This window comes from Gymnodraco acuticeps, unplaced genomic scaffold, assembly GCF_902827175.1.
Source record: "Gymnodraco acuticeps unplaced genomic scaffold, fGymAcu1.1, whole genome shotgun sequence".
Taxonomy (NCBI): Eukaryota; Metazoa; Chordata; class Actinopteri; order Perciformes; family Bathydraconidae; genus Gymnodraco; species Gymnodraco acuticeps.
In genome coordinates, this window is record NW_022990622.1 from 467,363 (window position 1) to 480,511 (window position 13,149).

The 13,149-nt window shown below is 47.9% G+C and overlaps 1 protein-coding gene across 1 annotated transcript; it reads left to right on the forward strand.

The window, feature by feature from the left end:
- Positions 1 to 4,717: 4,717 nt before the first annotated feature.
- On the forward strand, positions 4,718 to 11,033 carry LOC117554664. The gene is made up of 3 exons (XM_034229135.1): positions 4,718 to 4,783; positions 6,536 to 6,720; positions 7,957 to 11,033. The coding sequence occupies exons 1-3, from the start codon at positions 4,718 to 4,720 to the stop codon at positions 10,913 to 10,915; spliced, it is 3,210 nt and encodes a 1,069-aa protein (XP_034085026.1). The 3' UTR covers positions 10,916 to 11,033.
- Positions 11,034 to 13,149: the final 2,116 nt, after the last annotated feature.

Below are 13,149 nucleotides of genomic sequence, written 5' to 3' on the forward strand. Positions count from 1 at the left end.
CGCAAACTTGAGGATGACGTTCTGACATCACTTGAGGCGGCGGGAAGATGGGGGCATGGTTGCACCCCGGAAACACATGAGCATCTAACACTGGAACGTGTTCTGGAGCTGGAGAACAGGGAACTTCCAGCTCTTTTATCAAGGAGAGGAGGCTGTCAGGCCGCCCTTTTCTTCTTCCTCGTCTGGTGGCTGAAAGTCTGGACCGGCTGTGCCTGAGCGGCTGCTGCCGGAACCGGAGACTTTCTTGGCCAGCTCGTCTTCGCCTCGTGTCTGGGCTGGAGACCCGGGGCGGGCTGTGGCCCCTGCTGTTTCGGGATCTTGAAACGGGCAGGACGTGAGGCAGCCTGAGCGAAGGACTGCCGCGGGGCCGTTGAAGGCGGCGGCTGGACCCTTCGGGGAAGACAAAGCTGGAGAGCCTCATCCTCCTTCTTTTTGGATTCACACCGCTGCTGCATCGAAGCTAGAGCGGAGCCAAATATGCCCTCGGGAACAATAGGCATGTCCAAGACGTCCTCTTTTTCCCGGTCTGGAAGGTTCGTCAGGATAAGCCACCTGGCTCTCTCCTGTACCACCATTATCCCCAGTGCTTTGCCCGTGGCTTGGACTGCACAGCGCTGCACACGGAGGCAAATGTCCGTGATCGCTGCGATTTCATCCCACACGGCAGGCTCAGGTTTGATCGTCATGTCCTCGCAGAGCTCCGCCTGGTAGGCGGTCAGCAGCGAGGAGACGTTGAGCGCCCTGGCGGACAAAGCTGCGGCTTTATAGGCTCGTTCGGTAATTCCTGACTGGAAGCGGTCTGCCTTTGCCGGTAGCGTGGGGTTCCTGCTCGGTGCCTAAGCCAGCCGCGGTTGGAGGTGGGCTGCCACCAGCGGCTCCAGGGGCGGCGGCATGCGGGGCAGGCAGAGTTTCTCCATGCCGTCACAGTCCAAAGAGGAGGCTCCCTGGATTGGGGCCTTGTTACTGAAAGGGCGGTCTCTCCACGAGACCGACACCTCGTCCAGCATCTCTGGAAAGACTGGGAGAAGCTGCTTCTTCATCCTCGCTGCTTGGGGCAAGTTCTTCCCCTCATAGCGAGATCTGGAGGTCTCATTGGCCACTTCAGGCCAGGGGATGTCCAGCCTGGACGCAGCGCGTTGGCACACGGCCTGCAAGTCCATACTGAGGCAGGGCGAAGCTGGTGTGCTTTCGCCCGGGGGAGCGGACATCGCCTCCGGCTTGGCAGCCTGGGCAGATGAAACGAAGATGTCATCTTCGTGCTCATCCGAGTCGGATAAGAGGAACTCAGAGGCATCCGCTTCATCCGAGTCGGATAAGAGGAACTCAGAGGCATCCGCTTCATCCTCCTCCATATAATCCAGCTGTAGGACATCCTCCGCGGGTGGAACCACGGTGAGGTCCAGTTGGGAGCCCCAGCTTGACACAGCGCGGGGCTCCGATTCCGCGGCTACCGCCGTTGTTGAGCCCCAACCTGACACAGCGCGGGGCTCAATCTCCGCGGCGGTCGCTACCATGTCCCGATTGCCGGCCGGCGAATCAACGGAAATGAAGGGGTCCCGTCCCGACAGGCTAGCTTGGCGCGCTAGCCGTCGGCGGAGGCTCTTGATGCCCACACAAACCGGGGTATCGATAGCTTCCTGGGCGTGTTCCAGCCCAAGGCAGGACGAGCAGACCTGGTGTGAGTCCGTGCCCGAGATCTTAAACCTGCAGCCGCAGAGCCGAGCCTCCGACTCCTCTGGTGTGAGGGAGAGAAAGGTCCATCGTCGTTTGCCGGGGTGTCGGCGCGGAGGGACAAGCTAGTAACAGGTATGTTACCGAAAAAAATAAAATAAAAATTCAACCTTATCGTTATTCCGAAAGGAAAAAACGACGGGGTAGATTTTTCTTTAAAAAATATTAACTGGTGTGTTAATATCTTTCTTATCTCCGTCCTCGCTCGCCGTGGTGTCGGCGCGGAGGGATAAACTAGCAACAGGTATGTTACTGTTTGAAGAAAAAAACAAACCTTACCGTTATTTCGAAAGAAAAAATGGCGGGGCAGATTGCAATATTAACTGGTGTGTTAATATTTGTTCAATTCTTCTGCAAAGCGAAAAAAAGTAACCGGCAAGCGCCCGTCGACCGAATGTTAGCTTAGGTTCAGTCTGTGGACCGTTAAGCTAGCCCGGCTACTGATATTCGAGATGTGCTCTGAAGCTGTGATGTAGCGCAAGCTACTTAAAGGGTGGGTGGATTCTAGGGCTGTCCCGAATACCATTTTTCAGGCTCCGGATATTCGGTAGTAATCTGCACCGAATATTCTAATATTCGGTGCGGAGAGATTTTTTTTTTTTTTAAGAACATTTAAAAAAAATAAAATGTTTCATAACACGCTCCGAGACACCTGACAACACGCTGTTAAGCAGAAGCGCAGAAAGAGTATACTATTACGATTTATATGTATTTATTGTCTCAGTACTCGCATAGGCCTTGTAGAGTTATATTTGTATTTATTCATGTTAGCAAACTATGGATAAGCTTAAAATGGGAATAATTTGGGTGGAACTGTGAGCTGGATGTGGGGCCTGTTTGACATGTGTTTTTGAGGACAAAGGAAGATGGGGGAAGGTGAGAACATGTCTTGAGTTGCATTCAATTTAGATCTAGCTACAGTGATTGGGGAAGCCTAAGATCTAAGGTGTTGGTGATATTTCGGGCTGCCAATCAGTGATGTCCGAATGGGAGGATCTGATAACTCCTCCCATTGTCACAGAGTAGAAACACACGCGGTGTTCAGCCTCTTTCCTCTGGCTGGCTCACGTGCAGGTAAATTCGGGATCCCAAAGATTAACTGTATTGAATTTGTACTGTATTGATTGTATTGTTTTGTCATATTACCATAAAGTAGATATTGTTTACTTGGTGGCACTGGATTTCTTCCTGTATTAACCAGCTTGATAGGGACGCGCAGAGATTTGAAAAGCGGACCAGATATCCCTTTTAATCTCTAACAAAGTGGTGATCCGACGTGCCAGATATAACGAAGCTGAGGAATAATCCAGACGACCGGAATGGGTCGAGAACAAACGCTTTCAAACTTCTCAGACAATCAGCAGGGCCCTGCACAACTCTACACAAAGGTACAGACGCCTGTTATGAAAATCGACTGTCTGAAATTGGATACACTAAAACTTTAGGATTGTCTGTAGGCGTTTCACAGTGTTTTTAAAGTTTAAATGGAATATACAATGCATATTTTACTATGTTAGGAAAGTTATATACAAAACGCAAACGTTGATCGACAGGTAGACGGAAAGTCCTGCGTAACGAAAATAGAGCAGTTTGGCGTGGATCTGCAGGTAGTTTATTCCTGAGTGGCGTGGAGACGGGGCAGTTTGTCGGTGCGAGGTTTGATTTCCTGCACGACAAAACCTGGAAACTTGATATATCAGATCGGGTCGCCGTCTAAAACTGGGGTTAAATAACAGACCAAGGCTGAAAGCTAAAAGCCAGAGGTCTGTTGATCGAGGGAGAGAACGCGAACCTCACCAAAAATTGTGACGGGACCGTCTCTCGTTTTCCCTTTGTCTGTAAACTTCATTTGAAAAGCTAAACGTGTGATAAAGGGCTTTTCACGACCTGGGAGTTCCCCATGGAATGGTCACATTCTTTAAGAGTGTCGAAGCATCATTCGGGTCCACTAGCCTGTTGAAATAAACATCACATTATAAAAGCTGGACAAACTGTACGGGGAATAAATCTGTGTGATTTTTCAATTGTCTCCGGGGATAAAAGAGGCACTCAGAAGAGTGAAGCTCATTTGTGGTCTGCTGCTGCCATCTAGTGGCTGAAAGGGGGTAACACACCCTTGACATTTGTATATATTTTAGCTTCAAACTTAGAGTTTCATCATTACATTGCTGGCCGGTATTGAAGACGGGAAGCACGTTAATAATAACAACGACAATAGCCCAGTATATGAATACAAGTGAACACATATTAATTAAGTCAGATAAATAAAAGCGAAGTGAATATGGAACGACAGAATGGTAAGGACTATTCTGAAATTCCAGGGAGTTACCAGGAGCAATGGGAACAGATTAAGAGATTGATTTTAAGTGGAATCAAACAGGGGGCTAAAGAAAAGGCTTGTACGGATCTCCGATTCCTACACGATAAAATGATAACAGAGAATAGAGTGGGGGATGACGACACCGTAGGTAATTTGGGCACAGCATTGAATTTATATGAAAGACAGATTGTAAAGCAACTTGCACACCTAAACGAACAGAAGCCCAGATGGTTTGCCCGTAGCAAATGGAACAAACAAAAACAGGCACTAGATAGATTGAGGAGGGTTTGTCACAATGCTGCCCTCGCAATGATTGGAATTAATATTCCTCCCGTCACAGACCAAAATCTCCCGGGTGCAATGGCAATCCAAAGCCCCATAAAAACAGATGAAGTTAACACTCTTCTGTTCCCTCATGGTATTAAAGACACGGAGGTGCCTACACATGGAGACATTCTTGACTATGTAGCAGAACGAGTCGAATATTTTAAAAGAATGCAAAATAATGTTGTCTCTAACTCAGAGCAGAAATCTCTAACTATGCCCATACAAAATCCGGCTATTCCCACCCGCTCCTCTCTCCTTTACCCGGATTTAGGTAGTCTGACTACACAGCCCCCTCCCCCTTATACTCTACCCGACGACAGCGCAAATAAATTGCAAATGATGGTGGCAGATGCATCGGACACAGAAGGAGAGGAGGCGGCCATGAGCGTAGGGAACTATAGGATGGTGGGAACAGTAGCGTTGAGTCCGTTAAGGGGCGTCCCTACTCCAAAGAAAAGACTAAATGTTAAACAAAAACAAGTTTCCTCCCCGTTAGACGGACTAGACAGCGCACACACCACGCGGAGGCCTAGTTTTAACACAGACCAGGAGGGGGTTTCCCCGAGCAGGGACAGTCGACCACTTGATAAGGAGCTCACCTCAGAACAATTGACTTCCCTTCTGACAAATCTTACAAAGAGCCACTCAGGCGCTACACAGGCAGACATAACATACACAACTGACCTCCTAGATGAGAGGGAAATGCGAGAAAGGCGGTGCTATGAACAACAGATTCAAGATAGACGCAAGGAGGAAGACAGGAGACAGGAACAGAGCGGATATGAGGGCTCGCTAGAAGATATAGAGGAGGGGGAGAGATGTGATCCTTTTCAGAACAGATCACGCCAAACGTCTACGTCTTATTACCCAGGTGTTGAGGGGGGGGCATCGGGCCATGAAAGTGGGGAAGAGACGGCGAACCACAGAAGTGATAGAAAGACAGTGGGCCATAAAAGTGAGGGAGAGATAGCGGGCCATAAAAGGGATAGGGAAACAGCAAGCCATGAAACTGGGGGTTTTTACAATGGAGCAGGAGGCCAGGGTCGTAAAGACAGCTCTCAGGAAGAGGAAGACAACAGGAGGGCGAGGTGCAAAGTTAAGCAGATATCTCTGACAGGAACAATAAGTGAACTAGTGGAAGTAGATCAGGTTCTTTCAATGCCCCGTAACAGATTAAGGTCTCACCACACCGCAGAAGACCCCACCGAGCATGCTTTTATTTCTCCAGTATTACAGGCGCCTTTAGTGGCCGCGCAAAACGGGAAGACGGCTTATCATCCTTTCACACTAGGGGACATACATGCGCTGATCGATAAAATGCCGTTGCCTACTGAGGGAGGGAGACATTGGATGCAAAGGTTTGCGGACATGGCTGTAGGACAGACTATCTGTCTGGGAGATTTCAGGAGAATACTAGCACAACAGACTTCCTATTATGAGGTAGAAAGAGTTGAGGATAGATCAGGAACATCGACAATGAAAGATGACGTGCCTATTTCCTTTGACGATGTTCACAGCAAGCTGGGCAAAGCAATGAGAGAGCATTTCCCACAGACAGGGGGAGGTTACGGATCACTGTCATTTACATTTACACCTGGAGAGGCTGCAGCAACCATGTTGCTCAGGGCACGCCAACAATACACAATGGCAACTGACTACAGTCCAGATAATAATGACCAACATATACAGATGTTCCGTAAAGCAGTGCTTGCAGCAGTGCCGAAAGAAATTAAAAGTCTGATGGAGGACAATCCAGAGGTAGATCAGTTAAACACACAGACGTGGGAACGTCATTTAGCCCATCATTTGAGTAAATTCAACAAACAACATACAGAGGTTAAAACTGAGGAAGAGGAGTTGAGGGTGCAGTTACTGCGAACGCAGCTGGAAATAGCCCGGAAAACAGTTCAGAATGACAAAAAGAATGCCAAACAGTTGATTGTTCACCCAGTAGCGCCGGCCGCGCAGCCACAGGGGCAGCAAAACCCAAAAGGGGGCCTTTCCAACCAGGGTCCGCCCTATAGTCAGCCCCAATTTGGCTACGATAATAGCTCTTGGCAACAGAGGGGCGGGTTCAGAGGAGGGGTCAGAGGTCGAGGTGGCTTTGGAATGACTCCTAGATTGGAATACGTGAAGGTGTGTTTCATTTGCGGACAGCCAGATCACTGGTTCAAGCAGTGCCCACATAGAGCCCCACCTGGAAGGGGGCGGGCTAAAGGGGGGAACGGATCAGAGAGACCATATATCCAGACACCCCAGGAGGCTGTCCCATTTCCGCAACAACCGAACCAGGGTCACATTGCCCCTAATGCTATGGCCGCCCCCTATGGCCAGTTTGTCCTGTATGATGGGGAATACTACGAAAAATGAAGACGCCCAGGGAACCCTGGATGTACGGGCCTGGCGGATCCATACATTAATATGACTGTTAAAGACTCAAACCTACCATTCCTTGTTGATTCAGGAGCAAGATATTCCACCATCAATTCTCCCGTCTTCAAGGCGTCCAAAACATCTACAACAGTCTCAGTCATAGGGTTTTCGGAAAAATAGAAAAAATACCGCTTTCCACGCTGTTATCCACCAGGACAGACATTCTTACACCAGTATATTCTTGCACCTAAAAGCCCGGCTAACCTCATGGGTAGGGATATTCTGATCAAAGCGAATGCCTCCATCCTCTGTTCCCCGGATGGACTGATAATATCATTCCCAAATGGCACAACCATCAATTGTTCGTTATCTACCATAAAATCAGGTTCTCAGATGATGTTGGCCCAGTCCACTGAGGCAGAAGCAACCCAACATGCCACTATATTCTGGGGACTGTTGGACCGACCTCGGGACAACACACCTGGACTATATTCCATTTTTCAACAATGGAAGCCATGGATTAACCTCCTCAGGCCTTATGGCCCCCCTCCAGACCCCCCCCACCTGACGCTGAATTATGATAGAAGAGACGACCTAAGTTATGAATATGAGTATGATAATGAGGTGTCTATGGCCGTTTGGGACGTTACCACGACAAATCTCTTTGTGGGGCGGGTGTGGCTGCGTCGGTTGAGCTCTCTGATGAACAACTGTACTGGTACCGTTTGTCTGCTGAGTCCACACCACACATTACATTAGCTATCAGAAAGGGTTATGAAGCTAAAGAACTTGGTCCCATGGTAAAGACGCTGCTAGAAGTCGAAGATTGGGAGCCTACGCAGATCGCAGCACTGACATACTCTCCCTCACACAGAGCGTATCGTCTTAAAATCTACACACAAGAATGCATCCACATGGAAAGACACAAAGTAGATAGACATCATGGTAGGGAAAAAACTGACCATGCATATACAGTTGACATGTTGCGTGATCTCCCGTCTGACCTGTGGACGTCGCACTCTCATGATGTAGGTTTCTGCTTGAAAGCCACACCAGTAACATTTGAGGTGAGCAGCTCTGTGCCTGTGAACCGGTCACAATACCCGATCAAACCACAGGCAAAAGGGGGTGTTGACAAGGCAGTTGAGGGACTGAAGAGAGCAGGGGTGTTGGAATACTCCCATACTTCCTGTATCAAAATCTAGCGGGGAGTACAGAATGGCTCGTGATTTGAGAACCATTAATGCTATTACGACTACAGCTCTGATACCAGTTCCTAACCCCTACACGGCTATCTGTAATGTCTCACCTGAACATACATGGTTCACCTGTATTGACCTAGCCAACGCTTTCTTCTGCATACCTCTGGCAGAGAGTATGAGACCTATTTTTTCTTTTACAATAGGAGGGGAGAAACTACAATACACAAGACTACCACAAGGCTTCAGTTTGTCTCCAGGAATATTCAACAAAGTGCTCAGGGAACAGCTAGAGGGCGTTACATTGCCAGTGGGGGTAGTATTAATACAGTATGTAGACGACCTTCTCATCGCAGCACTTTCTGCAGCCTCTTGTTTGGAAGCCACCAGACACCTACTGGTGCGCCTCCACACATCAGGGTTCAAAGTCTCCAAGAAAAAGCTACAATGCACCCGTAAAGAGGTGACATTTTTGGGCAGAGTGATTTCCCCAGCAGGCACGGGCATGTCAGCAGCGCATCAGGAACACATTTTGAACCACCCGAAACCCAAGACAGTCAAAGACATGTTGTCTTTTTTGGGCCTCACAGGCTACAGCAGACACTACATCCCAGAGTATAACCCAAGAACAGCTGAACTCAGAAAACTCATCAACGAGAAAGGCATGCGCAATCTCACTGCCACACTAGACTGGACACAAGCGGCAGAAGCTGCGTTCATTTCTCTCAAACAATCCATGTCCCAAGTCACGGCTCTCGCCGCTGCATCCTATGCATTACCATTCTTTCTTGATGTTTCTGAAAATGAAGACACAGTAAATGGGATTCTTTTTCAGAAAAAGGGGGGTTGTAGGACAATATTGATGTATGTCAATGTTACACTGGACAGAGTGGAAAACAGAGAACCTCCCTGCATGAGACACGCGGCAGGTACAGCACGTATCTTAAACAAGATTTCACACATTGTGATGGGTCATCCTTTGACAGTACTGACAACACACAGCATTGTCTCTTTTGTGAACTCAAGTGCATTCACAATGACTTCAACGAGACAAACAAGGCTGGAGAAAACTCTGACAAAGGCACACATCACATACACACACAAAGGAGTTAACAGCGCAGACACCATAGGTAGCGGAGAGCCCCATAGGTGTGAGGAAAGAATCATTCAAAATGTGAAGCTAAGAATAGATCTCAGAGACGAGCCCATCCCACAGGCAGAAAACCTGTTCACAGACGGCTGTTGTTTTAGACACCCCCAAAACGGCCTCCAAGCAGCCTATGCCGTGGTAAAACAAAAACCTGAGGGAAACTTTGAGGAAGTATCAGCTGGAGAAGTAACAGGGAAAGTATCAGCACAGTTGGCAGAAGTAATGGAAGTCATTGCAGCATTAGAGCTATCAAAAGGAAAGGATGTAAACATCTACACTGATTCAGCATATGTCCACGGCGTAATTCACGTGGAAATGCGACAATGGTTGAGAGCAGGATTTGTAACGTCCACAAATACCCCCATCAAACATGAGAAAGAGATCAAAAGGCTTGCAGAAGCAGTAATGTTGCCCAACAAGTTAGCTTTACTTAAGTGTAAAGGTCACAACGCAGAAAACAACTACTTGGCTTGGGGTAACAATGCAGCAGACAAAGCAGCTAAAGAGAAGGCAGGATATACACCATGGTATCAAATGCTTGTCTTAAAATCTGCTGACTTGCTGCCCGCAATAACAGATGAGACGCTTAAAGAAGCTCAAGAAGCAGGGTCTCCTCAAGACAAAAAACTATGGTCAAACAGGGGAGCTACCAACAAAGATGGGATATGGTACTCCCCAGATGGGAGATCGGTTATACCCCCAGAGTGGATAAGATCCATGCTTAAAGAAGCACACGGCCCAACGCATTGTGGTAAAACTCAGATGAACAGGCACCTGACCCACTGGTGGCACCCATACCTACCAGACATGATAGCAAATCACCTAGAAGAGTGTGTAATTTGCTTAACCCATAACATCAGAGCCACTGTGAAACCACACCAGGGAAAGTTTCCTTTACCTAAGATGGCAGGAGAAGAAATCATCATTGACTACACTGACATGATTGACAAAGTAAGAGGATTCAGATATTTGTTAGTAGTAGTAGATGGATACACAGGTTGGCCAGAAGCTATCCCTTGCAGAAGAGAAGATGCAGACTCAGTGATCAAATTCCTAGTCACGCATTACATTCCATTACATGGATTTCCTAGGAAAGTGAGGTCAGACAATGGCAGCCATTTCAAGAACCATGACCTACGCACAGTAGAAGAGTCCCTAGGACTAAGACACAGTTTTGGAGCAGTTTATCATCCACAGTCTCAGGGAAAAGTGGAAAGGATGAACCAGAACTTAAAACAAAAACTCAGCAAAGCATGTGAAGAGACAGGCATGAAATGGTTAGACGCATTGCCTCTAGCTCTTATGTCAATCAGGAGCTCCATTAACAAAGGGACAGGTTTCTCTCCATTTGAGCTCACTTATGGTCACCAGTTCCCAGGTCCAGGAGCCCTAAGTGTAGGAAAGGAAGTAGAGGTTCTGAGTTCGAAACCATACTTCCAGCAACTTAAGGGATTAGTGGCAGATTTTTCCACCCAGGTTGCAGAGGCAAAAGGGGGACCCGAGAAACACGAAGCGAACACTGCGGAGTTCGTCTGGCTGAAAGCGATCAGACCCAAGTGGCTGAGACCCAGGTTCTCTGGACCCCATCGGGTGATGCAGAGGACATCTCACGCTGTCCGCTTGGAAGGGAAAGGAGACATCTGGTACCACTGGAATCAGTGCGCAGTGGGGAAACCTCCGGGAAGGACCCTAGACGACATCATCACGGACGTGGTCCGCGCAGAGGAGGAGGAACCAGAGGACAACACTCCTATCACCGACCCAGAAGTCGCCATAAGCGGGCGGGCTGAAGAGGACGTCGAGGAACGGCCCTGAGGGAACGAGGCAGAGCGGGGTGGATCAACGCTTCCAGATGGCGTCTGTCTCCTCCACCGGAGGCTGGCGTGTGAAAGCTGTCATCATCCTCCTCGTGCTGGGCCTGCTGTACCTGTCCAAGGTAGTCCCGCTTGATGAAGCTGTGACCATTCCAACGACAGGTGGCCCAGACTCTGAGGGCCAAATCACACCAACGGGCCAATCAGTGCCTAGCGACAAAGACAGGTTGTTTCCAATCACCACACAAACATTCAGTACAATGAGAGAGAGACACAGAGAGAGAAGAAGGAGGAATGCCCCTCTCTCTGCTCACGAACCACAGAAGGTTTCTTTTGACTGCCCAACTGCAATATGTAACTCACCAAACTGTGTTATTACGTACCCTGTGTTTTTTAGCAAGGGTGGCGACTCCACGGTGTGGAAAGCGTATCCAAGGACGCAGTATCAGGAGTTCCGGGTCTCGTCACGGATGGTAAGAATAACACTCAACACCATTGCAAATATGCCCCCAGAACTGTGGTGTAGCACGGCAGAACAGTTAAAATATGAGTCCCAGTGCACGGCACGGAAACCAGATTACAAAACTCCCAATTCGGGGGTCACTGGATGTGCATTTATTGAACCAGAGCATGAAACAGATTTTTCTAATTTAGGGGTCGCCGGACACGCCTCTATTAGAACATATATTGAACCATATCATGAAACAGGTTTTCCGGAAAAAGCCCTAATATCCACTCCACCTAAACAAACAGGAGAGGATGTAGATTCTTCAAAAAAGGCCTTAATCGCTCCACCTAAACTAACTAAAACCAATTCGGCAATGAGTTTAATGTTGACTATGCACATGAACGCAATGTTAGCAACTGTTGGCTGTGCCAAAACATGCCAGAATCCGTACATTCTCCCATGTTTAGCCCAATTCCTTTCACGAAAGCTGACTACGGTTTAGTTAGCTGGAATGACATAGCATCCCGCATTGGAGATGAGGCCGAGGATTGTTACACTGCAACCACACACTCCATCTTTATTAGTTGAGGCTTTGGTAACAGTAGTGCCCTGGTTTGGCTCCAGAACAGTGGACTCAGTTGAGGTTAAAATACATGACTGTTCGCAGCCATTACCCTTAGGTAAGTCCCCTACCCGTGACTGTTCTGTCTATGTTCCCCCAGTTGTAGTACATGAGTGGAAGAATGTGTCCATCTGTTTCCAGAATGAAAGAGGATCTCTTACCTCTCCAGATGTGGGCCACAGCGACTGTAATACCGTAATAAAGGTGCAGTTAGCCAGAACGCCCCTCCCGCAGAGGGTTTACTTAGTTTGTGGGGACCGAGCCTATGGCTGTATGCCTTATGACATTTTCTATGGCACCTGTTACCTGACCTATCTAATCCCTTTAATCCATAAAGTGAAGACTGATGAGATTGCAGCTATACTTCCCTCTACATAGAAACAGCAGGTCGATTACAGAAGGACAGCGGATGGCTAGTCTATTTTTACCATGGTACGGTATTTATGTTTCTCAGCAGGAAATTGTGGCGTTGTCCAAAGTAGTGGAAAATCACTTAAATGCATCTAACACAGCCATGTTAGCCGAACATAAAGAATTACAGGAGGTTAGGACTGTAGCATTACAAAATCGTATGGCACTGGATCTTTTATTAGCCGCCCAGGGGGGCACATGCAAGGTGATTGGATCTGAGTGTTGTTCTTTCATCTCTGATGCTACACCTGAGGTCATGGATATGGCTCATGATATCGCCAGGGGGATAAAAGAGTTGCATGAAACTCATGGGTTTACCCTTGGGGATTTAACTGGAACTTTTGGATCGTGGGGTGCGGGGTTGGTTAAATTTGCAGTAACCGTTTCAATGTTTATCTTAGTTGTGCTAATTGTGATAATCTGCTTGGTCACTGTAGTTAAACTAGCCATACGAAAGATGACCAAAACCGCCCTCCAGGCTCCACAGAGACTAGTAGGATATTCCACAGTGGATGACTCCGTGTTGAAGTACGACGCCCAGCTTTCAGATCCGTGGGGCACAATCACGGCTTCTGCTCCATGGGGACCCCCACAAAATGAATGACAAGTTGATTAAAATTGACACTCAGAATGTAGAAGATGTATATAGATTTTACCTTTTCGGGTTTTTACACTACGCAATAAATGTCTGATTCTTCCTTTTCAGATTTTTAAACAATGTATTTGACTAAAATGAATGTATAGATAAGTGCCT

What these genes read in the sequence shown, in the direction of transcription:
- LOC117554664 (XM_034229135.1), top strand. Translation starts at nt 4,718, where the DNA reads ATGGTGGCAGATGCATCGGACACAGAAGGAGAGGAGGCGGCCATGAGC. An exon ending in GCGTAGGGAACTATAGGATG is followed by an intron (nt 4,784 to 6,535) that starts GTGGGAACAGTA and finishes ATTTGCGGACAG; the next exon opens with CCAGATCACTGGTTCAAGCA. An exon ending in CCCTATGGCCAGTTTGTCCT is followed by an intron (nt 6,721 to 7,956) that starts GTATGATGGGGA and finishes ATCAAAATCTAG; the next exon opens with CGGGGAGTACAGAATGGCTC.